Source organism: Oryx dammah, unplaced genomic scaffold (assembly GCF_014754425.2).
Source record: "Oryx dammah isolate SB20612 unplaced genomic scaffold, SCBI_Odam_1.1 HiC_scaffold_5, whole genome shotgun sequence".
NCBI classification, from domain to species: domain Eukaryota; kingdom Metazoa; phylum Chordata; class Mammalia; order Artiodactyla; family Bovidae; genus Oryx; species Oryx dammah.
In genome coordinates, this window is record NW_024070189.1 from 96,798,438 (window position 1) to 96,825,014 (window position 26,577).

General features: G+C 49.2%; 1 protein-coding gene across 9 annotated transcripts in view; it reads right to left on the bottom strand.

Annotated features, from left to right (window-relative positions):
• CACNA1A (calcium voltage-gated channel subunit alpha1 A) overlaps window positions 1-26,577 on the bottom strand; it is a 250,621-nt gene that overhangs the window by 38,211 nt on the left and 185,833 nt on the right. For 8 of the 9 annotated variants that reach the window (XM_040240887.1, XM_040240886.1, XM_040240885.1 and 5 more), the window contains 8 exons: window positions 25,798-25,857; window positions 24,910-25,016; window positions 15,109-15,208; window positions 13,085-13,245; window positions 10,178-10,315; window positions 8,046-8,247; window positions 6,162-6,326; window positions 2,792-2,902 (listed from right to left, as the gene is read on the bottom strand). In XM_040240887.1, the coding sequence (XP_040096821.1) occupies window positions 2,792-2,902; window positions 6,162-6,326; window positions 8,046-8,247; window positions 10,178-10,315; window positions 13,085-13,245; window positions 15,109-15,208; window positions 24,910-25,016; window positions 25,798-25,857 (1,044 nt within the window). Of the gene's footprint in view, window positions 1-2,791; window positions 2,903-6,161; window positions 6,327-8,045; window positions 8,248-10,177; window positions 10,316-13,084; window positions 13,246-15,108; window positions 15,209-18,477; window positions 18,490-24,909; window positions 25,017-25,797; window positions 25,858-26,577 lie in introns of all 9 variants that reach the window. The other variant, XM_040240884.1, reaches the window with a different exon arrangement.

Sequence of the window (26,577 nt, forward strand, 5' to 3'; positions counted from 1 at the left end):
CTGCCAATGCAGGAGACTCAGGAGATGCTGGTTCGATCTCTGGGTTGGGAAGGTCTCCCGGAGGAGGAAATGGCAACCCATGCCAGTTTTCTTGCCTGGAAAATCCCATGGACAGAGGAGTCTGGCGGGCTAGTCCATGGGGTTGCAGAGTCAGACATGACTGAGAATGCGTACATGCACGTTCCCAATAGATGGATGTTGTTTTAGGACTGAGAATGCGTGAGAAAGGTTCCCAATAGATGGATGCTGTTTTAGGATTGAGAGGAACTCAGGTTCCACTGGCACTTTTGGGTATTTATATAGCTGCTGCTAGGGTCCTACGAAGATGTCCTCATATTTGACTGTGCAACCTTGTCATTCTGCCCAGGGGTGTTCTGTAGCAGCATACTTGTTGGGGTAATTAACAGCTTCTCTGGGAGCAGCTCTTCATTATGGCTTATGAGCCCTGGGGGATAAATACCCTAGCTTCCTCACCATAGGTGAGATGACCAGAGTATGTGATCTCTGCTGCCTCTCAGAGGTCCTCCATGGAACTGCACTCCAGTTGCCAGCATTGCTAAGCTGCTCAACAAGACACCCTGTGCCGGCTGCCTTCCCTTGTCTATCTCAGTCCCTCTCTCCCCTGTGAGGCTTCCTGGGGTAACCTTCCAGATAAATCCCTTGCATTCATTTCTTGTCTCAGGCTCTACTTATGCGGGGCCACAAATACAACTTTCTAGGTGGCTGGCCACATGCTTCAAGCCCCCTGGACTAGAAGGTTCCCTTCTATCATTTAAATTCCACATGGGGAACTTGGGGCTTCACCTAAGACTGAAGGGGGAGGCTCAGTGCAGAACTGTGCAGGATTATCAGGGGCGGACGAGATGGGGTTCCAGGCCCTGGCAGATTGCATCACTTCACCACCAGAACACTGACTGGGAAAAAAAAATCACAAGACACAGCTGCATTGGGCAGTTGGGTCCAAGCTCATGATCCCCTCAGCTCTGGCTGGGTGTGTGGGTCTCTCATTTTGTAGATGTAGACACAGGCGCAAAGAGGCCGAATGCTTTGCTTTTGGTCACACTTCTAGAAAGGGGCTGAGTGTTCAAGTATGGGTGCTCCAGGACGTCCCAGGTGGCTCAGTGATAAAGAACCACCGGCCAATGCAGGAGATACAGGTTCGATCCTGGGGTCAGGAAGATCCCCTGGAGGAGGGCATGGAGTCTACTCCAGTATTCTTGCCTGGAGAATCCCATGGACAGAGGAGCCTGGCAGGCTACAGTCCATAGGGCTGCAAAAGAGTTGGACATGACTGAAGCAACTTAGCACTCAAAACATGCCAGGCTTCTCCCTCAGTCTCCAGACTAGCATTATTTGCGTTCAAGGTTTGCAAGAGCTCTTCTGAGGGAGACACAGAGGATGGGCTTTTCTTGTGATGGAGGAGAGAGGGGAGGTGACACAGGCTGAATACAATCAGACTCGAGGTCTGTCTTGTGCGAAAGCTGACACTTTTTACCACCTCAGGAAGCTGAGGTGAGAACCCAGCCTCCGTCTGCTAACACTATAAGCTGCAGGTCATTCTTCTTAGGGAGGTGGGCTAAGCATATTCTCAAGTGCTTGACAGGTATGCCTCCATATCCTCAGGTCTCACATCTGTGGATTCAACCAACTGCAAATCAAATGGGTTGAGTCCTCGGATGCAGAACCTACAGATATGGAGGGCTGACTTACCTGCAACCTCTTGGATGCAGTATGAGAACACATGATTTGTATCAGTGGCACAGATCATATTGGTAACCCTGGGGGGGTCTGCTGTCTACTTTTAAGACAGAAGGAAACTCTAAAGTCCAATTAGCGGCTGGTGAAAAATACAAGTGTAATTTTTTCACATCTCATTTCATGGGTCCCTGCACAGAAATCTGTCCCCTATCCACAGATCCTTTTGGGAGTCAACAGACCTCAGGTTAAGGCCACTTGCACTGTTAGTGGGTCATGAATTACATTATAAAAAGGAGGGGGCAGTACTTTCCTGGCAGGACAGTGGTTAAGACTCTGTGCTTCCACTGCACGGGGTGGAGGTTCCATCCCCGGTTGGGGAACTCAGATCCCATATGCTGTGGGACCGGCAAATAAAAAAAAGGGGGTGGGGTGCGAACATGGAATCGAGACAATAGACAACCTCAGAGTACAGGGCATATTCTAACGGGAGATATGGATTCTGACACAATTTCATTTCGGTTGGCTGCACTTCTGTGCGGGCTTCCCAGGTGGCGCTAGTGGTAAAGAACCCACCCGCTAACGCAGGAGACATTAGAGAGGCGGGTTCCATCCCTGGGTCGGGGAGATCCCCTGAAGGAGGGCATGGCTACCCACTCCAGTATCTGGCCTGGAGAATGCCACCGACAGAAGAGCCTGGCAGGCTACTGTCCAGGGGTCGCAGAGAGTCGGGCATGACTGAAGTGATTTAGGATGCATGCATGCATGGCTCCATTGCAAAGTGTATTTCTTACTGCAGACTGTGGCTAGAACAGTTTGAATGCTATGGACTCGGCTTGTCTGGATCTCCGTTTCCTTATCTCCAAAATACTAATGACCTTCTCTCATCACATCATTTAATAATCTGCACAGAGTTTGGTGTTACTTGGTAAGTATGAGAACACCTAAGTATCTGGGATCTGTGTGCACTGCAGGGATGCTCAAGTCACCACTGGGGTTGGGGGCAGAGGGGCCAGGTGGGGAGACCACCACCGGCACCCAGTGCTCCTCTGGGCTTTCCCTTAACCCACAGCTCTAGCCCCATGGCCGGACTTACCAGAATCCCAAAAGCCATGACTTTGAGCAGACATTCCAGCGAGAAGAGGGAGGTGAAGACGATGTTGAATACTCTCAGGGCATTTTCATAAGCAACAGAGGCCCCGTAGAACTAGATGAGAAAGGAGGAAGAGAGGTGGGGTCAATGGGCATGGTATTGGGGAACACATGTAGGGGTGCAGGGGTGGCTTCATGGCTGTCTTTTCCTTGGGGCAGGCAGGGCTGGGACACTTGGCTTCCCTCTTGATGTCCTGTGGAGCCAGCCTGAGCTGCAGCCCAGCTCTTCACTGGCTCGGTTCATCTTTTCACATCAAAGCAAAAATTCCTTTCTTGAGCCCTGTCTTAACAGCCAAGATCCCAGGACAGCCTGGCCGGATGGGGTTCCTTATGATGCAGGAGGATGTCTCCAGCATCCTCTTTGTAATTTCCAAAACTTTTATTTACTTATTTATGGCTACGCTGGGTCTTGGCTGCTGCTTGGACTTTCTCTAGTTGTGGTGAGTGGGTTTCTCATTGTGGTGGCTTCTCTTGTTGCCAAACATGGACTCTAGGGCACGTGGGCTCAATGGCTGTGGCTTGAGGGCTTAGCTGCCCTGTGGCATATGGTGTCTCAGATGGTAAAGAATCTGCCTGTGATGCTGGAAACTGGAGTTCGATCCCGGGGTGGGCAAGATCCCCTGGAGAAGGGCATGGCAACCCACTCCAGTATTCTTGCCTGGAGAATTCCATGGACAGAAGAGCCTGGAGGGCTACAGTCCATGGGGTCGCAAGAGTCAGACACGACCGAGCGACTTTCACTTTCACGTGGAATCCATAGCCTTTACATCTAACTACCAGGTTGCATGTAAAGGCTTCCGTGGTGGCTCAGATGGTGAAGAATCTTCCTGCGATGCAGGAGACCTGGGTTTGATCCCTGGGTTGGGAGGATCCCCTGGAGTAGGAATTGGCAACCTGCTCCAGTATTCTTGTGTGGAGAATTTCATGGACTGAGGAGCCTGGCAGGCTACAGTCCGTGGGGTCGCAAAGAGCTGGACACACCTGAGTGACTAACACTTTCACTTTCTTTTCACTTTCACCAGGTTACAGGAAATCCGGAAGATGGAGGAAACCAATGCACCCAGAGGTGAGACAGTTTTCATTTAATTCATCTGGTTTCCTCAGAAACTTAATAGTGGGGGCGGGCATGGAATGGTTGGGGGGGGAGGGGCAGAAGACGGAAATTTAAAAGACCAAAAATTGGAGACCATGTGTAGCCACTTAGATCTTGGCTCAACAACTCACTGTAAAAGACATTTGGGGGACAACTCAATATGGATCTTCTGGTGTTAACACTAATCTTGTCAAGTATAAGAACATGTGGGAAAATGTTCTGATTTTTTAGAAATGCATACCGAAGAATTTAAGGGTGAAATAGTGTGCTATCATTTAAAATACGTAAAAAAAAAATAGCTGAAACATCCAGAATAGGTACACCCATAGAGACAGAAAGCGGATGAGTGGTTGCCAGGGACGGGGGGGAGGGGGCTGGGGAGTGACTGCTAATGGGGATGGGCTTCCTTTTGGAGTGATGGAAATGTTCTGGAAATTGGGGTGGTGGTTGCAAACATGATGAATGTAATAAATGCCACTGTACACTTAAAAATGGGTAATTGTGTTATGTGAATTTCAACTCAATTAAAACAATGAGAAAAGAAATAGGTGCAGCCAACACAGCAGGAGTTCTCTGTGGGTACCCCTGAGGATGGAGACTGGGCATTTACAAGAGCCTGGGTAACCAGCATGTGGTCCAGGGACCTGCAGCATCAGCGTCACTGGGATACTGGTTAGAAATGCAGAGTCCCAGGCCCACCCGGACCTTCTGAAACAGAATCTGCATTTTAACAAGATGCCCAGATGATCTGGGAGCCAGCTGAGAAGGGCTGTGCTATTCTATCCTTCTCTCTTTTGTTTGTTTACAACTGTTCATGATCTTAACAATGGAAAGATAAAGGCACTTGCTTGTAGAGATGAGTTTTCAGGTGAACACAGACACTGCTTTTTTGCCTACTCAAAAAAAAAATCAATAGTTAGGACTTCCCTGGTGGTGCAATGGATGGGAGTCCCCCTGCCAATGCAGGGGACATGGGTTCGATCCCTGGTCTGGGAAGATTCCACATGCCGAGAAGCCACTAAGCCCAATAGCTACAACTACTGAACCCACGCACTAGAGTCTGCAAGCAGCAACTACTCAAGCCCATATGCCTAGGGCCTGTGCTCCGCGACACGAAAAGCCACCGCAGTGAGAAGCCCTCGCCGCAATGAAGAGTAGCCTCCACTTGCTGCCACTAGAGGAAGCCTGTGCGCAGCAATGAAGGCCCAGCACAGTCAAAAATAGAAAACACGAGTTAAAAAAAATCAACAGCTAAATTTATAGAGTGTTTTCAAGAATCTAGAAACGTGCTAATGTCTTCGCAGGAATTTTCTCATTCAACCCTAATCCCCACCAGGCGTATGGAAGGTGCTATTTTTTAAATAATTCTCATTTCATTGACAGGGAAACCAGGGGCTTTGGAGATGACCAGTGCATCTCATGCCATTGGTCACTAGCTCAAGGTTCAGTGGTGAATTAAATGGTAGAGCTGGGCTCAAATTCAGACCTCTGGTCTCCAAAGCACAGGGTCAAAGGTCCTGACTTTTCACTCTGAAGAGGCTCCTTGGCTCTAAGGTCCTTACCTGTCCTTTCCTCCTCATTTCATTCATCACACATTTATCAGGGGGCTCTTGTTCCCCTGGAGTCAGGGCCTCTCTGAACCCCTGGAATTTAGCAGTGATCAGGACTTGTCTCAGCCCCTTGGAGCTCACAGGTAGGTGGCAGATTGTCAGACAACCCAATACTGATATTGTGACATGTGCGGTAACAGATAGGATGGGACTTCCCTGGCAGTCCAGAGGCTAAGATTCTGAGCTCCCAGAGTAGTGGGTGCCAGGTTCGATCCCTGGTCAGGGAACTAGATGTCACATGCAAAATTAAGAGATACTGTGCTGCAACTAAAGATCCCATATGCTGCGACTAAGATGCGGCACAGCCAAATAAATAAATATTTAAAAAAACAACCAAACAGGATGCTTGCTAAGACTTCATATGGTCCTGGGAGACCACGGAAGGCTTACCAGAGGAAGGGCTCTGCAGGGGCAGCAGGAAGGGGCTGGCCAGATGGAGTGCTGGGAATCGTGTGACAGGCAGAGGAACAGCAGGAACAAGGGCTTGGTGGTAACAGAGTGTGGTCTGTCTGGGAAACTTCCAGTGGGTTCCACCTTGCTAGGGGAGGCCGGGTGTGTGGAGCAGGGGAGCAGGGGGCGTGGCTAAGCCGCTCGGGGGGAGGAGGGCTCACCTTCATCATGAGGACAATGGTGTTGAGGGCGATCATGGCCATGATGGTGTACTCGAAAGGCGGGGACACCACGAACTGCCACATGCGGTACTGGAAGCTCTGCTTGTTCTGTGGCATGTGCCGGGTCAGGGGTTTGGCGCTGATGGCGAAGTCGATGCAGGCCCTCTGTGGGAGAGAGCCCAGTGGTGTGAGGGCCAGAGGCAGGAGCGAGGTGGCTGGACATCGAGCAGCCCTCAACTCACCCAACACAGCTCTCCTGCACATTTGCCCAGATGTCTGCCTCTCTGACCCTCTCTCGTTTCCCATAAACTCATTATGAATGCTTTCTTTTCCCGACAGCTACGGCTCCTTGAGAAGTTACCATCGGCCAAACTTACGCTGGTACTCATCGAATCCCCTCCACAAACATGATCAGTGGGTACTATCAGTAGCCCCACTTTGCAGATGAGGAAAATAAAGGCTCAGAGAGGTTAAGCCACTTGCCTAGGGTGGCACAGCTACCAACTGGGCGAAACTCAAATTTCAACCAGAGTCTGAATGGTTAAAAGCCTAACCATTCTTTTTTTTTTCTTAAAAAATTGTTATTGAAGTATAATTGATTTACAGCATTGTATTGATTTCTGCTGCACAGCAAAGTGACTCAGTTATACATATATATATTCTTTGCATGGGCTTCCACGGGGGCTCAGTAAGTAAAGAATCTGCATGCAATTCAGGAGGCCCTGGTTCGATCCCTGAGCCAGGAAGATCCCCTGGAGAAGGAAATGGCAACACATTTCAGTATCCTTGCCTGAGAAATCCCATGGACAGAAAAGCCTGGCCAGCAACACTCTCTGGGGTCACAAGAGTTAGACACAATGTAGCCACCAAACCACAGCCAACATTCTTTTCATGTTCTTTTCCACTAAGGTTTATTACAGGGTGTTGAATATCGTTTCCTGTGCTATACAATAGGCCTTTGTTTTTTACCCATTCTATATAGTTTGCTTCTGCTAATTCCAGACTCTCAATCCTTCCTTCCGCTCCCCCACCCCCCACACATGACAAGTCTGCTCTCTATGTCTATGAATCTGTTTCTGTCTTGTAGATAGGTTCATTTGTGTTGTGGTTTAGATTTCACTCACAAGTGATATCATATTTGTCTTTCTCTTTCTGACTTATTTCGCTTGGTATGATAATCTCTAGGTCCATCCATATGGTGAAGACTAACCACTCCTTCTTACCAAATGTTTAGCTTCTCTTTCTCTTTGAGGGAGGCAGACAGGGAAGAATAATGATTATTTAGTCTTAAGGGGCAAAGGAGCAGAGGAAGAATGCATTCTAGGTTCTCTTCCTAGCTTGGATGATTCCAGAAGGGCAAACAGTCATGCTTATACTCTCTGGTGGACTGGATTTTCTTTCATTAATGTTCTCCACCCCTCTCTGGAAGAGACTGTACCTCTTTGCCCCGACTGAAATCAGATACGGACGTGAGACTAGCTCTGGCTAATGAAATTTGAGATGTGACGCGTGTTTTGCTGTTCTCTTTTTTTAATCTGAAGTTTCTCAGAGGAGAACCAGAACAAAGATGACAGGGAGCCTGGATATGCAGTCCAATCCGTCTGTGCATATCTGGCGCTGAGATTCTAGGGATGCTTGTTACTGCATCATAGCCTAGTCCAAACTGACTGATACACACACAATCCCTCTTTCCTCTGGGAACCCCAAGAAGAGCTACCCTTCATGCAGAATGGCTTCTGCTTGGAGAATGCTGCTGTGCCCTCCCCAGATGCCCCCAGAAGCTGGTTCCTCTGTGTGTGTGTGTGTTTGTGTGTGTGTGAGTTTGTGTGTGTTGGAGTGGTGGGATGTCAGTTTTTAAGTGGGGATGCAACTGGAAAGTGGTACCTCATTTTTCTCCAGGCTGTACTCCTCCATCATCTTGTCCCCCTGCTCCTGGAAGGTGATGATGATCAAGGCCACAAAGATGTTGACAAAGAAGAAGGGGAACACCACAAAGTAGACGACGTAGAAGATGGACATCTCCATGCGGTACCCGGGGCTAGGGCCCTGGTTCTCAAAGGTGGCGTCCACGGAGTGCTTGAGGACCCTGTGAGGACCAGGGTGGGGAGCAGGACAAAGTGAGGCAGGGGAACAGGGATGCAGGACAGTATCAAGAGGAGACAGAACAGAAAGGAAGAGTAGTCACTGTTTCTGACGGTGGTCCCAGTGGTTGCTTTATGAAGCCATAATCTTCCCAACACTCTCTGTCTTTGGGGAGTGTTGACAACAACGTCAGTATTGTTGTCATACTGCCCTGTATCGAGGGCTTATTATGTGCTAGAAAAGATATTCAACATTTTATTTATTTTTCCAGTAACCCTCTCAGGGAGGTTATTATAGGCTCCATTTTGCACACAAGGAAACTGAGGTTCAGCAATTGAAAGTGACTTGCTGTAGATCACCCACTGAGATGGGGTCAGGTTGGGATTTGAAAACGGGTTTGTAGTCATGTGTGGGAATGGGTAGGGGGTCATGGAGGCAGCGGTGTGTGTGTGTGTGTGTGTTTAAGCACAGGTGGTGGTGGGAACTGAGGAGGTGCAATGAGAATGCACACAGGAATGAGTGTACCTGGCTGCTCCATGCAGTTGCACAGGTCATGCACTGCTCGAGGGCTCTGCATCTAAGGGGCACCGTTCAGATTTGTGTGTGTTAATGATGATAATTTTTTGGCAGGGAGCCCTAAAGTGCCTTCTTTGAGCAAGATCGTTAAGTGTATTACTGCAGTGCTTTCCTGACAGATGGAAGTTATGTCTGTTGAGAAGGGGCATCTAAAAATTTGCTCAAAGGTGTCTAATGGGCAAGCACCGGTCCCACGTGTGTGGGTACTGTGTGTGGGTGAGTAGAGAGGCACATGTTGGTTAGGGTGTTTGGTGAGCGAGAGAAGCAGGTGAGGATGCTGAAGACACAAGCTGGAATCTTATCAAACCTTCTACCTGCATTCAGCAGAGACCTCTGGGAGGAGGACCGGGACTAGGGTGAGGAGACCGAGGCACTTGCTGAGACACAAATTCAGGGAGTGTCAGACCCCTCAGTAATTGAGATAAATAGCATTTTACCCCAATGTCTAGTATTTTCTGCAATTTTTAAAAAAGATTTTTTTTGTTTGATGTGGACCATTTTTAAAGCCTTTACTCAATTTGTTACAATATTGCTTATGTTTTATGTTCTTTAAGTTTCTGGCCCTGAGATATGTGAAATTTTAGCTCCCCAAGCAGAGACTGAACCCGCACCCCTTGCATTGAAAGGCAAAGTCTTAACAACTGGACCAGCAGGGAAGTCTGAACTGCCAGGGAAGTCCCATTCCTGCAATATTTTAGAAAGTCAAAAGAAATGCCCCAAAGCCCATGATGAACAAAATATCAAGCATTTAAATTCTGGGGATTTCCCTGGTGGTCCAGTGGTTAAGATTCCACACTTCCAATTCAGGGGGTGTGGGTTTGATCCCTGATTGGGGAACTAAGATCCCACATGCTGTGTGCAGCATGGTCAAAAAAAACCCAAAACCTAAAAAAAAATAAATGTTGGGCTTCAATTTTAATTTTGGCATGAGTTAGTCTCACCCATATCACCCTAGCCCTAACCCTGTCTGGGATGGATTGATCCTGACTTGGAGAATGTCGCGTCCACAGCCCCATCTTGGAGATTTAAGGGGATGTGACCACCTGTGTACCTACGTGCAGCCTTTCTGCAAATCAGAAACAGTGCTTGTTCTGGGAGCATGAAGGCCCATACACTCAAGGGTTAGGCAAGCCGAGAGATGGCTGGATCTCTACCCTCCAAAGCCCAACCACACGTGGGGGCTGCTGCTGTAGTGCATTTTGTATCTTGCCTTGTCCCCACTTCCAGAAGCCAGGAATGAACCTCTCCTTCCCCAAGACCTATCTCAGCACCGGACTCTCAGACCCTTCTCTCTCCTGCCCCCGGGCCCCCCGCCCCTCCGAGCTCCTCCTGTGGGGCTCTCTGCCTGGTCCACTTACTGTGGCCAGCCTTCTCCTGTGGACACGGTGAAGAGGGTCAGCAGCGCCCACAGCACGTTGTCATAATGGAACTCATACTTCTTCCACTCTCGATCCCTCGCCTTCACCTCATTCTTCTCATAGAGGAGGTACTTGCCGCTGCCACGGAAAACGGGGACTGTTGGTAAGTGGAGGGGTTTCTCCAGTGGCTCAGTGGCAAAGAATCTGCCTACCAATGCAGGGGACCTCAATTCCTCTCCTGGGTTGGGAAGATCCCCTGGAGGAGGGCAAGGCAACCCACTCCAGTATTCTTGCCTGGGAAATCCCATGGACAGAGGAGCCTGGCGGGCTACAGTCCATGGGGTTGCAAAAGAGTCGGAGATGACTTAGTGACTGGATGACAACAACAAGTAAACAGAGGGAAACCCATCTTTGGCTCCAGAGAGAGAGGAGGAGGAGGAGGAGGAGGGGAACACCAGCCCACACTGCCTGTCACAGCCTGCAAAGCAGCAACACCCTGTTTCTCCCTGGAGTGTGTGTGCATCCACTGCGAGACAAATCCATGAATGCCACAGCCTGAGTCCAGGGGGAGAGGACTCAGATACTCACATCCTTTTCTAACTTGAACACTTCTACTCCCAATGGTGGGAGCGTCAGGCTCGAGGGGTGGTTAAGAGCAAGGAAGGAGAAAGGCACATTTTGGAGTTCATCAGACCAAGGTAGGCAGCTGCTGCTCCTTCTCAGGGTAGGATACAAAGGTTAGCCCCAGACTCTTAGCCTAATGCCTGGGATCTTTCCAATTTCAGCCAACAAAAAAACAACTGGGAGTCCTTTGCCACATAGTAAAATGGGCATCCCTGGTGGCTCAGTGGTAGAGAATCTGCCTGCAAAGCAGGAACTGAAGGAGATGTGGGTTCAATCCCTGGGTCAGGAAGATCCCTTGGAGGAAGGCATGGCAACCCACTCCTGTATTTTTGCCTGGGGAATCCCATGGACAGAGGAGCCCGCTGGGCTACAGTTCATAGCATCGCAAAGAGTTGGACATGACTTAGCATGCAAGCGTGCATGACCCTTTATACTGATGACAAAAGCAACACTGACTGAGCATTTGGTTAGTGAGAGGCTCAGCACTTTCCTGGACTGAGTCTAGAAAATCCCATCAGGAAGATGACCCAAAGATGGGGGGATTTCAGGTCCACAACCTCTGAGCTACAATTCCCAAATTCAGAAAGCTCTGAAAACCTAACATTTTTTTCCCTAATGGCAGTTGGCAAATTCCAGCCTGCAGATCAAATCTAGACTTGTCTCTGGCTTGCCTGTAAGCTAAGCAGTGGTTGTTTTTTAGTCGCTAAGTTCCTAAGTTGCTAAAATGTTGTTTTTAGTTGCCGACTCTTTTGTGACCCCATGGGCTGTAGCCCGCCAGGCTCCTCTATCCACGGGATTCTCCAGGCAAGAATACTGGAGTAGGGTAGTCATTCCCTTCTCCAGGGGATCTTCCTGACTCAGGGATCGAACCTGTGTGTCCTGCACTGCAGATGGACTCTTTATCTGAGCCAGCAAGAAAGCCCTGAATGGTTGAGACCAAATCAAAAGAATTCATTCATGAGATAAAAATGAAAAGAAATTCAGTTTCCAGAAAGAAAGTTTGATTGGCACACAGCCATTCTGATTCCTTTACTTATTGTCCGCAGCTGCTTTTGAGTTTCATTAATTGTCATGGAAAGTGTATGCAAAGTCAAAGATAGCTACTATCTGGCCCTTGGCAAAATCTGCCCATTTCTGATCTAATGCACCTGACCCAACTGAACATGAGGCCTTGTACTTATTTATCCCATTTGGTGCAAACAGTTGCATGTTTCCCAGCAGAAGTATTGCATTTGATCACAAGGCTCTTTTAATCAACTGAAGGTGTGAGGTGCTATGTGGGACATGCACCTAGCAATTTTTCTAAAAATCTCAACATATTTTGAATTTATCCACCTGTAAAGGTTTCCTACAAGGAACTAGATGGGTATTGCTATCCCCTACTTGACAAAGGTGGCAACTCATAAGTTGAGCAACCAGCTTACAGCTCACGCTGAAGCTATGGGGCAGGGACTCATTCTACAACTGATGTTCTACTTGCAGATCCAAGCTGGTTGTAACCGGGCCGCCCTCATTACCTAAGCCCTCAGTTTCCAGGTCCAAGATGAAATGGAACGGGACCCTACGGTCCTCCCCCTCCTACTGTATCCTCAGCCTGCCTTTTGTCCGTGGAAAAATTTCAGCCACAGAATAAGTTTAATCAGAGGAGTGAGAAAATGCAGAAGCAAAGGAAAACAGTCAAAGACGACTACATTAATAATAGTTTAGTCATTAAGCAGAATCAAGGGCCTTTAGCTCCTTCTCAAGGGCTATAGATAATATCCTGAGCCATATCCTGCGAGCTGTCTTATAGATACTGAAATCCCCCCAGGTGGAAGACGTTAACTACATGATAACCAGACTGTAGCCATGACATAAGCGGCCACGCGTTTCTGAGAATGGGCCTCAAGGAAATGCGAACAAAGTGACCCTGGAACTGAAGGTTAACTGTACTGAAAACAATTAAGATGATGCTGACCAGTTAAGTGAGCAATGTGAAGATGGCCGTCACAGCTGGCTGTGCTGTTTCTGCATGTAGCCCCCTCCTTCCATCTATAAAAGTTCTTACCCACTGATTGTCAGCAGCGAAGGGGTAGTTGGCCTTTGGACAGGACTCACCCCCCCCCCCCCGCCCCGGCCCGTTGCTGGCATCCAAAATAAAGCAAACTTTCCTAAACCAACTTTGCATTTTTATTGGCTTTTGAGGCAGCCAGATCCCCACTTGTGGTTACAGAGAGACTGGTGCCTCTAATCGCCTCCCATCCACCAGCCCGCATGGGGACGCCTAGAAGAGTCAAGACTCACCGGCAATCTTTCTCAAACTCCTTGGACTCATCCGTGCAGTGGAAAAACTTGCCCTTGAAGAGCTGCACAGCCACCACGGCGAAGATGAACATGAACAGCATGTAGACGATGAGGATGTTGAAGACATTCTTGAGAGAGTTCACCACGCAGTCAAACACGGCCTGGTGGGTCGGGCGGGAGAGTCGGCTTGAGGAGGCTGGGAGCTGGCCCAGCCTCCACCTCCAGCAGCTCATAATGTCAAAGTACATGATTCCCATTTTACGGAGAAGGACGTGAGCCACGGCCACGCAGTTCTGAGAAGTAAGGGTGGGGGCTGCATCTAGTTCTGAGTTTTTATGCATCTCAACCCCCCAATTCTAACCCCTGGGAAACGGGGGCCACTTCTCCGAGCTTCTCCAAAGTAAGCTCATGGCTCTTCAGGGCAAGAGCAGAGGTCGTCGGTGGAGAGGTCATTTCCTGTTCATTCTGTGTGTCCCTGCCTCCGGGTCACTCTTTCCCAGCTTCTGGAGTTGTGCGAGCGCCTCCTTTTTTTGCCCACCGATCACTAGGGGGCGCTCTGGATTTGCGAGTTGACTTCAGGTGCCCTGGAAATTCTGCCTTGAGTAAGATGCAATCTTTCCATCATCCTGCCAACCCCCACCCTCCACCCCCCGCCCCATTCTGCTATGAATCACAGCGGGTCCTAACTACAAGTAAGCATCAAGGGTCATCGAACCTACTGGAATCGCATGTTAGCTTTACTGGCTTTCCCCAGGGGGACAGAGTGCATAGCTTTCAAAGGGGGCTGTGACCCAGAAAATCGGGAAGAGCCACTGAACTGACTACTGCCGGATTCCACGTATTTCAATGCAGGCCGGTTCTCAAGTCCGGAAGGTAGCCACATTTCCTCTGTGAATAATTCATCAACAAAAAAGGGGCGTCGAATCATTATTTCCCAAACTAGGGGGGAGGAGCTCGCCACCAGTGATATCAGACAATACTTTTAGGTGCTTACAGGAGCCTACAAACCAAGCAACACTGATCGCACGGTGGCAAAGTTATTCTCTCTCTAATTCTTTCAGGCCTTTTGAGTGAAGGAGAAAGTCTTCCTTAGCTGTTGCTGTGTTAATAACATTTATACTCTACCTTTTTATGCTTAGGTGTTTTGTTTGTTTGTTTTGGTTTGTTTTATTTTTGGCCCACAGAAAACAGGACATGCAGGATCTTAGTTCTCCAACCAGGAATGGAACCTTGTGTCCCCTATGTTGGGAGTGTGGAGTCATTACCACTGGACCACCAGGGAAGTCCCTATACTTTTCATTTTTTAAGCAAGAAAGAACAAGCATCCATACTCAAAATCTTTATCAGGCAACTCTTCTGGGCTAGATTTTGAGAATAGTTATCTCATTTTTAAAAACAGATATTTAATTTTACCTTCTATGAACAGTGGATTCTGGTTTTCCCAACTTGAGAAACTTGACAACCATGTCCTTTTAAAATAAATCCACTTCAGTAAAAAAAATATAAAGTGACTTGACTTAAACATTCAGAAAGATAATACAGGTGCAACATAAATTGAAACGGGGTGTTTGAATGACTAAGCTTCATATCCTTTCTTCTTTCCTTTTTTAAAATTTGCAATGACAAGTGTTTGGGAAATGCTGCTTCATGCTGTTTTGGAACAGGAGATACTGGAGCCTAGAATAGGCAGGTGAAAAGTTTAAGGTTATGTGGGACCAGAAACCTAGTTTCCTGCTTCCCAGATTCGGGTTATGCCCTGTTTTATCCACATGATGCCTTCATGGGAATTAGGAAAAGGGACCTCAACTTTGCATGACACATTTCACCTAATGGAAAATTACCATAATATACAGATTTTGTTCCATTAACTCACTTTACTGCCATCTACTGGAAAGTTGTAGTAATAAGTAAATCCAACATAAAAAGTAGTAGCATCCCTTTCAACGTGGTGTCCTTGAGCAATGTACAAACTGCTCAACTGTACATGGCAACCCTGGTAGATCTCCCATATACCCCGATCTCACCTTGAGCTTTGGCAACCGCTTGATGGTTTTAAGAGGTCGTAGCACCCGGAGGACTCGGAGGGATTTAATCGTGTTGATGTCCTTTCCTTTGCTATTGCCACTGTGGAGGGATGTTAGGATGGGGACAAGGGAAGAGAGGGAGCCAAGGTCAGGCTGGGTGGTGGGTGGCCTGCAGCCACACGTGAGCCCAGCCTCCCAGGCTTAGGAATCTGGGGTAAACCTGGCATAACCTTGCCTTGCTGAAGAGCAGTCAGTTCCCCTGCTACATCTGGGCTCAAGGGTTAGTGAGCAGATGGCCTTCTGTGGTTCTTGGGGTTGTTGAGGGCCCTCCACTGCTGGGCTGGGCCTGAGCAACTGCATGGGGGGTGCCTCAGATCCAGCCTTAAGGAGTTAGCCCCTACCCTAACCTTGTGTGCTCTCCTTGGAGCTGGTCTTAGTGAGCTTTTAGAAAAGGGGATGCCCCCCACCCCCACATTTCCAACAGGATCCATAAAGTTCTTGAAGTGGCATTTAAACAAGAACTCTCCTCCCCCACCCCTCCCCCAATATTCCCTGAACCCATGGAGCAAAAAGAACTAGAACATCAGATGCTGATGTTGAATCACTGCCTCATTCTTTCAGGGTCTCTTAGCTCATCTTTGTCAGATTGCTGCATAAAAGTGCAGCCCAGGGTCTCCTGGGCATGAGTCCTAGCATTGTAGATGCCATGACACCCTGAGCCAACCATAATTCACCCCCCACCCCGCCACCTCGCAATGAGGAGGGCACTGCGTGTGGCCATCAAAGGCTTGTGAGGAATGGAACTCACCACCCACCCAGCTGCCCAAGCCAGAAACCCAATAGTCATGTTCATCCTCATCCCCAACAGGTTGCCCTCCTACACATGGCCACCATCCGAGGTCAGACCCCCATGATCCACCTCCCAACTCCCCCCCCACCCTCCACTCTATGTCTCTCTCTTCTTCCACCTTTTCTGCACACAGTGACCAAAATTATCATGCCACTCTCCTGCTCCAAACGCCTCTGGAGCATCTGGATTCCTGGCAGTGCCATCTCTTAACTTGGCATTCACGGCTCTTCAAAATCTAGTCCAACTCACCTTTCCCTTTGCATCCCCATTGATCATGACACACCCCAAACCCCAGCCACATGCTCTGGCTCCTGTTCCTGCAGCTAGAATTGCCCTTCCTCCACTGCTCCATTCACAGAACTATGCAGCCCTCAAAGCCCAACGTAAATGTCCCTTCATGCGACAGTCTCTGCTGACTGCCTCTGGGTTCTGCCAAACCCCAGTGCTTATTCAGAATCGCTTTTGTTTCTGTCATTTGCTCTGGCCTTAGACAGTGCGTGTGTGTGTTTGTGTGTGTGTGTATGCCCAGTTGCTCAGTCGTGTTCAACTCTTTGTGACCCCACGGACTGTAGCCCGCTGGGCTCCTCTGTCCGTGGGATTTTCCAGACAAGACTACTGGAGTGGGCTTGCCATTTCTTTCTCCAGGGGATCTTCCCAACCCAGGGATGGAATCTGCATCTCCCGCATTGGCAGGCAGAAGTTTTCCCACTGAGCCACCTGGGAAGCCCTGGCTTTAGCCAGAAAATTCCTCGAAGGCAGAACTGTGGTTTATCCTTCTACGTGTTCATTTTCCCTTTAATCTTGGTTCTTGTCTCTGCCCCCAGCACATGCCTGGTGTGTAGTTTCAGGACACATGTGAATGGATCCAGATTGGAGTTCTTTGGGGACCAGTGAGCAAACACCTGCCTACAGTCACCTTTTGGGTCATGAATAGAGCTGCCTCAGAGACATCCTCCACGCTGTGCCTGTCTATCCAGGTGCAAAATCATTTTTAATGACTTTTTTTTTAAGGGTTCCTTTCTGTCACTTTTCAGAGAAAAAGAGAATTGGACTTTAACCTGTCAGGCACAGCCATGCTCCAGGATTCAGCGGTCTGAGCATGGTTTTTTTATCTAAACCGAAGTCATCTTTATGATCTCAAAGCTGTGTCCCCAAAGTACGAGACACATCAGGAGAGTCGCTGAGATGCTTTTAGGCAGAACACAAACACAAGTAACAGGATCGCACAGGGAAACAGCTATGTTTTCTTCAAGTTATCTTCCAGGCTTTCTGCTTTGGTCAGAGAGGAGATCTGGTAAGTGTTCATATGTGTCTAATGCCTCTCTGGTGGTGGTGGTGTAGTCGCTAAGACATGTCCGACTCGTTGCAACCCCATGGACTGTAGCCAGCCAGGCTTCTCTGTCCATGGGATTTTCCAGGCAAGAATACTACAGTGGGTTGCCATTTCCTACTCCAGGAGACCTTCCTGGCTCAGGGATCAAACCTGAGTCTCCTGCACTGGCACACGGATTCTTTATCTCTGAGCCACCAGGGATTCCCTTAATGTCTTCTTAGCACTCCCTAATCTCCCTTTCAACAAAGAACCTAGCTTGAATGCAACAGCTTGCAATGCAACTGTTTCACTTCTGTTGAATTCACTTTTGCAGTTGCCATTCTATCTGAGGTCAACGATACTGGTTGTATGCGGATGACATAAGGTCTTCTAGCAAACTGCAATGAAGCTCAGACTCTGTGTTGGTGGGGAAAAAGTCAAGCAAGTGGACATCTAGGTTGTATGCAGAACTGGCTAACATTTTTTTTTTCTTTTCTTAAAATTTATTTCTAATTGGAGGATAACTGCTTTACGATGTTGTGTTGGTTTCTGCCGTATATCAGCATTGATTTTGGAACACACCTCCTGGGGCACATCTACTCATCTAAAAAGGACTCCGTGGCCATTGTGCGGATGTCTCTCTCCCAGGAGGCGCATCTCCCTTGGGAGAGGCTGAAATAATCCTCTTTGTTGAGACACCAAGGAGAGTGTTCCCAGCAGTTTGGTTCCTGAGCATGCAGGAAAGGCTTGATCAAGGTATTCTCACAGAAAACAACCAGATTTTCGAATCACTTTGTTGAGACTGTAGATGTTCCTGGAGGAGGGGAGTTATTCCTCTTAAAGTGCAAGCCCTCATTGTTTGGAATGTCCACACTTCTCCCACCTGGGAAGTTGGACATTCATTCCCCTGATAACCACCCATCCAGCTTGTCTGCCCTACTGAAGTCAGATCATGGGGAGAGCGCCCTCCATGCCCGTTACATTCTCTGCCAAGAACTGGGCTAAACGGTAGGTCATGGTGACAGGCAGTGGCCAAGACCTCTGCAGGCTCAGGCTCCCTGGGGAGTAGGCTGAGGGGCTCTGGTCACTGCAAGCGACAGGACGGCAGCAACGACACGAAGCTACGGAAACAGGCCCAGAATCAACACGGCTGCGTCAGGGCATAGAGAACAAGACAGAACGAGAGAGAGAGAGAGAGGCACTTTACCGTGTGCTGCTCCTGGTGAGGTGGCGTCGGAGGGAGAGACAGGTCGTAAGCGGCCTCAGAAGAAAGAACACAGAACACGCGCACACACGCACGCGCACCCGAGCGCGCCCTTGCCCGGCCCGGGCACCAGGAGGCGCCGCCTCGGGCCCGCGGCTCCGGATGGTGTCCATCCTTCCATCTGGAAGACCTCCGTTCCAACCCCTGCCCTTGGCAGGCTCCCGGCACTGCCAAACAGCACCGAGGAAGCCAAATTTTCAAGTCGCAGGACAGCCACATATTAACTACCAAAGGCGAATTTGCCACTGAAGGTCACTGCCAAGAGCTGGAGAAAAACCCTTTTCTCCAGGGTTTCTGGGACTGAAGGCTTTAGAATATCTTTTTTCCCCGCCCCGGCCATTCTGTGCTGCACGTGGGATCTTAGTTCCCCAATCAGGGACCGAACCTGCAACTCTAGTTGCATTGGAAGTGCAGAGTCTTAACCATATTGGACTGCCAAGGAAGTCCTTTAAAATGTCTTGAAGGGGATGAGCTTTGGAGTTGGGGAGACCTGGGTTTGAATCCCAGCACTGCCTTTAATTTATTGTGTGTTTGTTTTTGAACTAATTTTCTAATAGATTTCAGCTGGGATGAATGGGCGCTTGATGAGTATTGAAATAAAGCAAACAGATAAGCAGGAAGTACCTATTCACAAAGCAGGAGGAAAGAATCCAGCTGCTTTGAGTTGCCCTTAATTATCGTCCTCATCTGTGAAACAGCCCTTGGGGATGCTGAGGTTTGATACACAGTTTTGGCCTTGACTTTACCCCCTAAGTTATGAAGAAGAGAGAAGGCCACTAAGAGTTCCAATTTGGGATGAAATTAAGGGGCGACTCTCAAGAGTCTTTTGGGAAAATGTGGGCCTGGGGAAACCTCTCTGCATCTAGCAGTGGCCCCTTGCACAACTCATCTTTGGAATCAAGGCTCAGTCTTATTACGACCCTCCAACCATGACTGGAGATCAAGGTGTAAGAGACTTGACTGCCATTATTAACAGAACAGTGCAACTGCCAAACAGATACTCTTCAGAATTTCCCACCTGCCCCACCCTCTTTTGAAATTGGTGATATTTCTAAAAATATGATGCTTTAATGCCTACAGATATTCCCACTGGAGTCTTCCTCCTCCTGCTTCCTTATCATGATACCTCAGTGGTTCTCAAAGCTCAATGTATCTAGGAATTAGTGCATAGACAGAATGGTATAGACTCTCCTTTTTGGATTACTGAGGAAGGTTTTCTCAAATTTATTTTTTAACTTTTAAAAACATTAATCCATGGCTTGTGGGATTATAGTTCCCATGCCCCCTGCAGTGGAAGCTTGGAATCTTAACCACTGGACCATCAGGGAAGTCCCTGGAGAAATGTTTCAACAACAGTGATTTCTGCTCAATCTGGTGGATGACAGAAGGTGTAATATGGGAGTCTTCTGAATGTCACTGTTTCTGCCTGTGGGAGAGTGGTACCATTACACCCATTTTCCAGATGAGGCAGCTGAGACTTAGAGAGGGAAAGTGATTTATCCAGAGTCACACAGCCAGCAAGTGACAGACTGAGCTTCAAACCCAGGTTTGTGTATCTTGCACTCTAATCTTCTATTTCTTTCCATTTCATTATACACACACAAAAGAATGCCTTCAAAGGTAGGGCCTGTTTTGAGGAGGATAATTAAAAAAAAAAAAAGGCTTCCTCCTTCGGCTTCCTTGCAGTTGGGCTCCTGAGCGTGCAGGAGTAGCTTGACCCAGGTGCTCTGCCAGCCGTGCTGGCCTGCTTTGCGGGAGGAGTGGCAGCTCCAGATGGACTCTTGGCAGCGAGGCAGGACCATGAGCCCCCAGCTGCTGAGAAGTGGCAGTTGGCCACCCCGATGCATGGGCACAGAGCGTGATGTTATGTGTGGTGACTCATGAAATGGTGTGTTAATGGTGGTCGCATGGACACGGCACAGAGTCAGTGGATGGAGCAGGACACACACACACGCACACACACGGATATCTGCGGGAGGTGCAGGAGGGGTAGAAACCAACACGAGAGCTTCGACACATCCTTTGGAAGACCACAGGGATCATCTTCCCATATCCCAGACGGGGCCGCAATCACAGCACCGCGGAATCCTTGCCTCCACCCCAACAGGCCAGAACAGCAAGATTCCTTCCAACAAAGAAGGGAATAGTCTCACGGCCTCTTCCCCTGGACTTCTAGGCCTTGCTGGAGACTCAAGGAACCCAGCCAGGCCAGGCTGTCAGGTCTCATCCTCCTGGTTCGAGAAAGCGTCCACATTCAGGGCTGAGAGTTGGGCGGCAACCTTGAACCTGAAAGCTGAACTCAGCCTTAGTGATCCTGCCTGCATGCTTCGTTGCTCAGTCGTGTCCAACTCTTTGCGAACCCACAGACTGTAGCCTGCCAGGCTCCTCTGTCCGTGGGATTCTCCAGGCAAGAATGCTAGAGTGAGTTGCCATCTCCTCCTCCAGGGCATCTTCCCAACCCAGGGATTGAACCTGTGTCTCCTGAGGCTCCTGCACTACAGGCGGATTCTCAACCACTGGGCCATTAAGCCCTTAGTGATCTTGCTAGACTCATCCCCACCCCCCACCCCCACAACCTCTCTGGGCTTCAGTTTCCTCATGTACAAAAAGGAAATAATAAGAGAAATTCTTGCATGGGGCTGTAAAGATTAAGTAAATGGAGGCTGTTACTGTCATTATTATCTGGTCAAGTGTCTCAAATTTATGGGGAAACCGAGGCACAGAGAGGTTCAGGGACTTGCACATCTAGAGAGAAACCAAACAGGCTTGCAGGAAACTTTTTAAAAAACAATCAGGTTTATTTCATACTTGCTGGGGACCTCAGCTTTGTCTATGAGGAAACAGGACACAGGACAAAAAACGTGAATTAAAAGAACAGAAAGAAAGGAAGCAAAGGACTCTGGGACTGGGCACTCAAGTGGAGGCTCTCAGAGCATCCCTTACTCCTGCCAATATGACATCTATCGGGTAACAAGGAAAGGCCTTGTAGGGCAAGAGACCTTCTCAGGTAAGAGAGGCCAGGAACCTGAAGCCAAAGGGAGGACTCTGAAACTTTTCTGGGGAAAAGAATAGCAGCTTGACGGCTCCTTCTCTGGTGGAATGGCCTCAGGCATGCAGGAGTTGCTAGATCAAGGCACTCCACCAGCTGTGCCTGGCCGGTAGCCCTGCCCTGGAAGGGGAGTGGCAGGACCAGATGGATTCTTGGCAGTGAGGTGGGGAGGGTGTGGCAGGGGTGGGGTCTCAGAGCCTACCTATTCCATCCCTGTGACCATCACATAAAGGTGCTCCCTGGGTTGTCAGCCCTTCTAAAACCCCAAGAACATCCCTAACACTCGTCAGGATCCCACTGGCAAAACTGTACACATCCCAGTTCCTGCAAGACACGTAAGTTCACTGAGACTCATAGGAATGAGCTGAAATCCCTTTCCAGACCCTTTCCTCAAATAGGAATTTAAAAAACAATTTGAAACAGGGATTTTCAAGGGCATGGACCGGCTGGCTTTATGCCTGTAGCAACTTCATAAAACCAGTTTCAAAGGTTGACTCTGCAAACATGCTGCCAGATTTCTGTGAGCTGTAGGCTCATTTTGAATGCCCTTGTATAACTTTATATTTAAAGCGAAAACTCAAAAAATTAAAAACACAAAATCAGCTCCCTGCGGCAGATTCTTTTGCAAACACAAAGAATCCTTTTGCTGATTGATTCTGGGTGGGAAAAATAATTTTGTTTTTTGCAGATTAGGTCTGCTTCAAATTGAGTCTAATTGTAGCTTCAGGGAATCTAGGCCCATTATGGCAAAAGTTTTATGACTGAGAGGCTTGTTTCCCAAACTGCGAGGTCAAATGGGGGATGAAGGTGGGACAGGGCAATGGTGGGGGCCCCCTCTTTGACAATGAAACTTGTTGACTCCCAAAGAGGTCTGGAAGGAAAGTTCCAAGGATGAACTGATGCGTAGCAGACACTGCTTCTACTGGACTACACCTAGGGGTGTAAGACAGGGGGCGAAACCCACTACCCAGGCCAGGCCACAGCAGGCAAAGTAGGGGGGCTGTGTGTGGAGATGGACGTGGTCTCTTCCTGAGCCCTGGGGGACTTGGGAGCTGCTGGGCAGATGTCATCCTGGAGGGCTGGAGGAAGTGTGGGAGGGGTGCCTCCCTGCACTTGCCTTTCCTGGTCCTGGAGACCACCCCAGGTTGGAACATGGTGGGGACTGGGTCTTTGACGCCAGAGTGAATGGTGGAGTGCCTGCCTTCTCCAGGCCCTGTGGCCCAGGTTAGGCAGAAGGTCAAGGCAAGGGAGAGGATGGAAGGGATAAAAAGAGATGGGAGGGGAAGGAGAGGGAGAGGGAAGAAAGGATGGGGGAGGCTAGGGAGGGGGCAGGGAGGGGAAGAAGGGAGGGGGAGGGGTAGTGGAGGCAGGGGCTGAGGGGGGAGAGAGGGCAGAAGAGGGGGTCAGAGAGAGGGAAGGAGCGAGAAGAGGGGCAAAGAGAAAGAGGGAGAAAGACAGAAACAGGAGCAAGGGAGGGAAGGGGGTCTGAGAGGGATTCACCCCAGGCTTTTCAGAATTGAAACTTTCTCAGAACCTAGCATGGTTCCTAACTGACCCTGTAGGAGTTGCTCAAATAACTGATGGATGGAGGGAGAAGTATATTTAATTACATTCTCATACACACAGTGTATTGCCTTTTAAAATCTTTTTTTTGGGGGAAGAAATTTGTGCTCACTTGATAAGAAACCAATTGTACCTTGTTTATATTTTATACATCTAACTCCAATGAGGCTGAATTTTTTTGGGGGGGGGTCATTTTTATTAATCAGCATTCTGTGAAATTTCTATGTTAAATCCTGTATTCACTTAACTATTGAGGTTCAGTGTTTCTTACTGACTTGTAATTGCTTTTTATATACGAAGGCCATGGATGCCTTGTTTTATTTGTGGCAATCTTTCCCCTCTAATTTGCTGTGCACTTCACTTTAATTATTATTACTATTAAATCTACAGGACATCTTAATAATAATGTAGCCAAACTTCTTGAATTTTTAAGACGATCACCATCATTGATAATCAAATACTCAAATACTTAAAAAAGTGGGAGAGAGGGAAGAAAGGGGAGAGGAGGGAGGGAGGGAGGAATAAAAGAGAAAGAAAAGGAGAGAGGGTACAAGGAGAGTGGACCGAAAGAGGAGGAGAAAGTAGATGATAAAGAGAAGGAGGCGGAAAGTCCGACTGGACTCAGAAATACATTCAGCCTCCTGACTTTCAGGGTACATCTCCACCAGCTCAGAAGTGTTCAGAAACTCTGGAGATTTCTAGCTCTTCTGATACAACTTGACCTCATTGTGTTCTGAGGAGTGGCCCACTTTAGCCCTTAAATTGGTAATGGGCCACCACGCTGGCCTCCTGACAAGCCAAGCCCTCACTGTTTGGTCGGGGGCCATTCAAGGACTCCTCCAGGCCTGCTGAGAGGGGCCAGGAGGCAGCGGCACAGAGGAAGCCCCTGGCTTCTCATTATGTGGGTGAGGTGGGGCCGAGTCCTTTTGAGACTCCTTTCTAGGAATGATCCACTGTGATTGGGCACAGACAAGGTCTGTAAAAAGGCTTGCTTCTGGATTAGGAGCTGATTAGGTTTTCTGACCCCAAACATCTACGACTTGAGGAATGTACTGCTAAGGTTGCTACCAGGACCCTGAGAGCTAATGGCTCCTCAGTCCTTAGATGCCATCTTGGAATTGCCACCCTGGGCACCATCCTGGAATGGCTACTAAGCCTTTGGGTGCCATCTTGGAATGACTGCCCAGAACTCAACTGCCACTTTGACATGGTTGCCCAGAACCTAGGCACCATCTTGGAATGGCTTCTCAGCCCTTGGGTGCTATTTTGGAATGGCTGCCCGCAACGTGGGTGCCATCTTGGAGTGGGCTGATGAGACATGACCTTCCAGGCTGTCCTAGGACACACGAGGGGAGTCATCAGGCCTAGAGTTACAGGGCCTTCAGGCAGAGGGTGGGGGTCCAAATTCTCATGCACTTTCATTTCCTGACTGTCTTTTTAGGGGCTCCCCAAAGAGACAGCAGAGCTTGTAGCGCAGAAGGAAAATGAGATGTCCTGGTGGGGCTAGTCTACAGAAAGCAGCATAGCAAGGGGTTGGTGGCATGGCTGTGTGAGGAGGTAGAAGGTGGGGCCCTTCTCCTTCTTCCTCCAAGGTGGCCATCATGCAGAAGCCAATTGAAGCTCTTCCTGGTAGCATGCGGATGCCTCCTGCCACCCCAGGGCCCCCCATTCCCATCTCTACACCTCGAGAACATGTCCCCTGATCCAATGGGTTGGGGGTGGAGGGACAAAGTGGTAAGCGGAGTCCTCAAGAGGAGACTTACGTGAAGGCAAAGGCCACCAGCGCCCCACTGACCACTATGAAGTCGAGAATGTTCCAGAGGTCACGGAAGTAGGCACCCTGGTGCAGTACGAGCCCCAGGTCGATCATCTGAGGAGGAAGAAGACAGGGCTCTCATCCCTCATCTCCACCCTGGGGAGCAGCATCTACCCTTTTAGGCTTGGCAGAGGGGCCACAGGAGGAAGCATGGTAGCCAACGGGACCACCTCATCCTGAGGGGATGGGTCAGAGGCCAGGGGACCTGGGAGAGGAGCGAGAAGCCCCCGCTCAAGGCCGCTTCCCACCTTCGGAAAGGTAGTTCTGACTTGCTGGTTCTTAGGTCAAAACCTCAGGGTCCCCCCGGCTCCTCACCTCACATCAGATCCATCAGCAAACCTCATTGGTTCTACTTTCCAAAGCTTCCAAGAATCTGCCCACTTTTTACCACCACCTCTGCCACCACTCTGACTGGTTCCCATCATCTCCTGCCTGGACCAGAGCAATCATCTGCTCCCAGTTCTCTTGGGTCCCCTACTCCCCGCCTCCCACCCTGCTCCTCCTTCCAAGTCTGACCTCCCACGGAGGCTAGAGGGTGCCTGTGAACACCTGAGTCGTCACGTCCCTTTGTTCAGACTTTTCCATGGCTCCCACCTCACTCGGGATAAAAGCCCAAGACCGTCCCGTGGCCCCCACGTCCCTGCCTGAATCGTCCCAGTCACTGCTGCTCTCATCTCCCTGCTCTCCTTTCCCCACTCTCCTCTCTCACTTTCAGCCACATCAACTTCCTCGCTGTTCCTCAAAGACACCAAGCATTTCCAATCTCTGGGGTGAGCCTCTTGCACCAAGGTGGCATTCTGGAGAGGGCAGAATCCTGTGGAGCCCTGGCACTCACCTTGATCACCATCTCAAAGGTAAAGACGCCTGTAAAAACGTAGTCAAAATATCGCAGCACCTGCAGGGGATAAAACCAAGGGGGGCAGTGGATCACTGGCTTGCTCCAGCAGAGCCCCCATGAACCTAGCCATGGCCCACTGGGGTATGTGGCCTCTAGCAAAGTCCCCAAGGGACAGAGTCTCCACCCACATGAGAAAATGCTGCAGCCATGTACAGTGGGGCAGGTCCTGCACTGCACAAGGGCCCCTCCCACCCTTTCTCCGTGTAGATTTGTATGTGGTGAATGAAACTGTCCAGCAGATGGCAGCAACGTCCTAACAAAATCATTGTTAAGGATTGTTTGCTCACAAATGGGAAGGGTGCCTTTTTTTACTTGCCCAAAGCCCTAGATGACTAGAGGGTGGCCTCAGGGAAGTTCAGGAAAGACTCTTACCTCTTTTGGCAACAAGTCTGATCCCCTAGTGTCTCTGACTTTCTGGTCCCCTGGGTGAGCAACTGTTCCCGCATAGAGTTTCCTAGACATGATTAGCCTCCAGGACAGACACTGGGGACCGACCTCACTGCGGCATCCATTTCCTCCCAAGTACGCAGCCATTCCCTCATCAGAGTGGGTTGATTCTCCCTCTTCCCGCTACCTTACACAAGACCAAGTACTAGCGGTTTCTGAAGGGGCAATGTCTTGCACTCTGGCCTCCTTCCTGGCCAAACCATAGCACATCCCTTGTGTGACCTTGGCGTGGGGATGGTGAGTGGCATGAGGATGCTGGCAAAGTGCGCA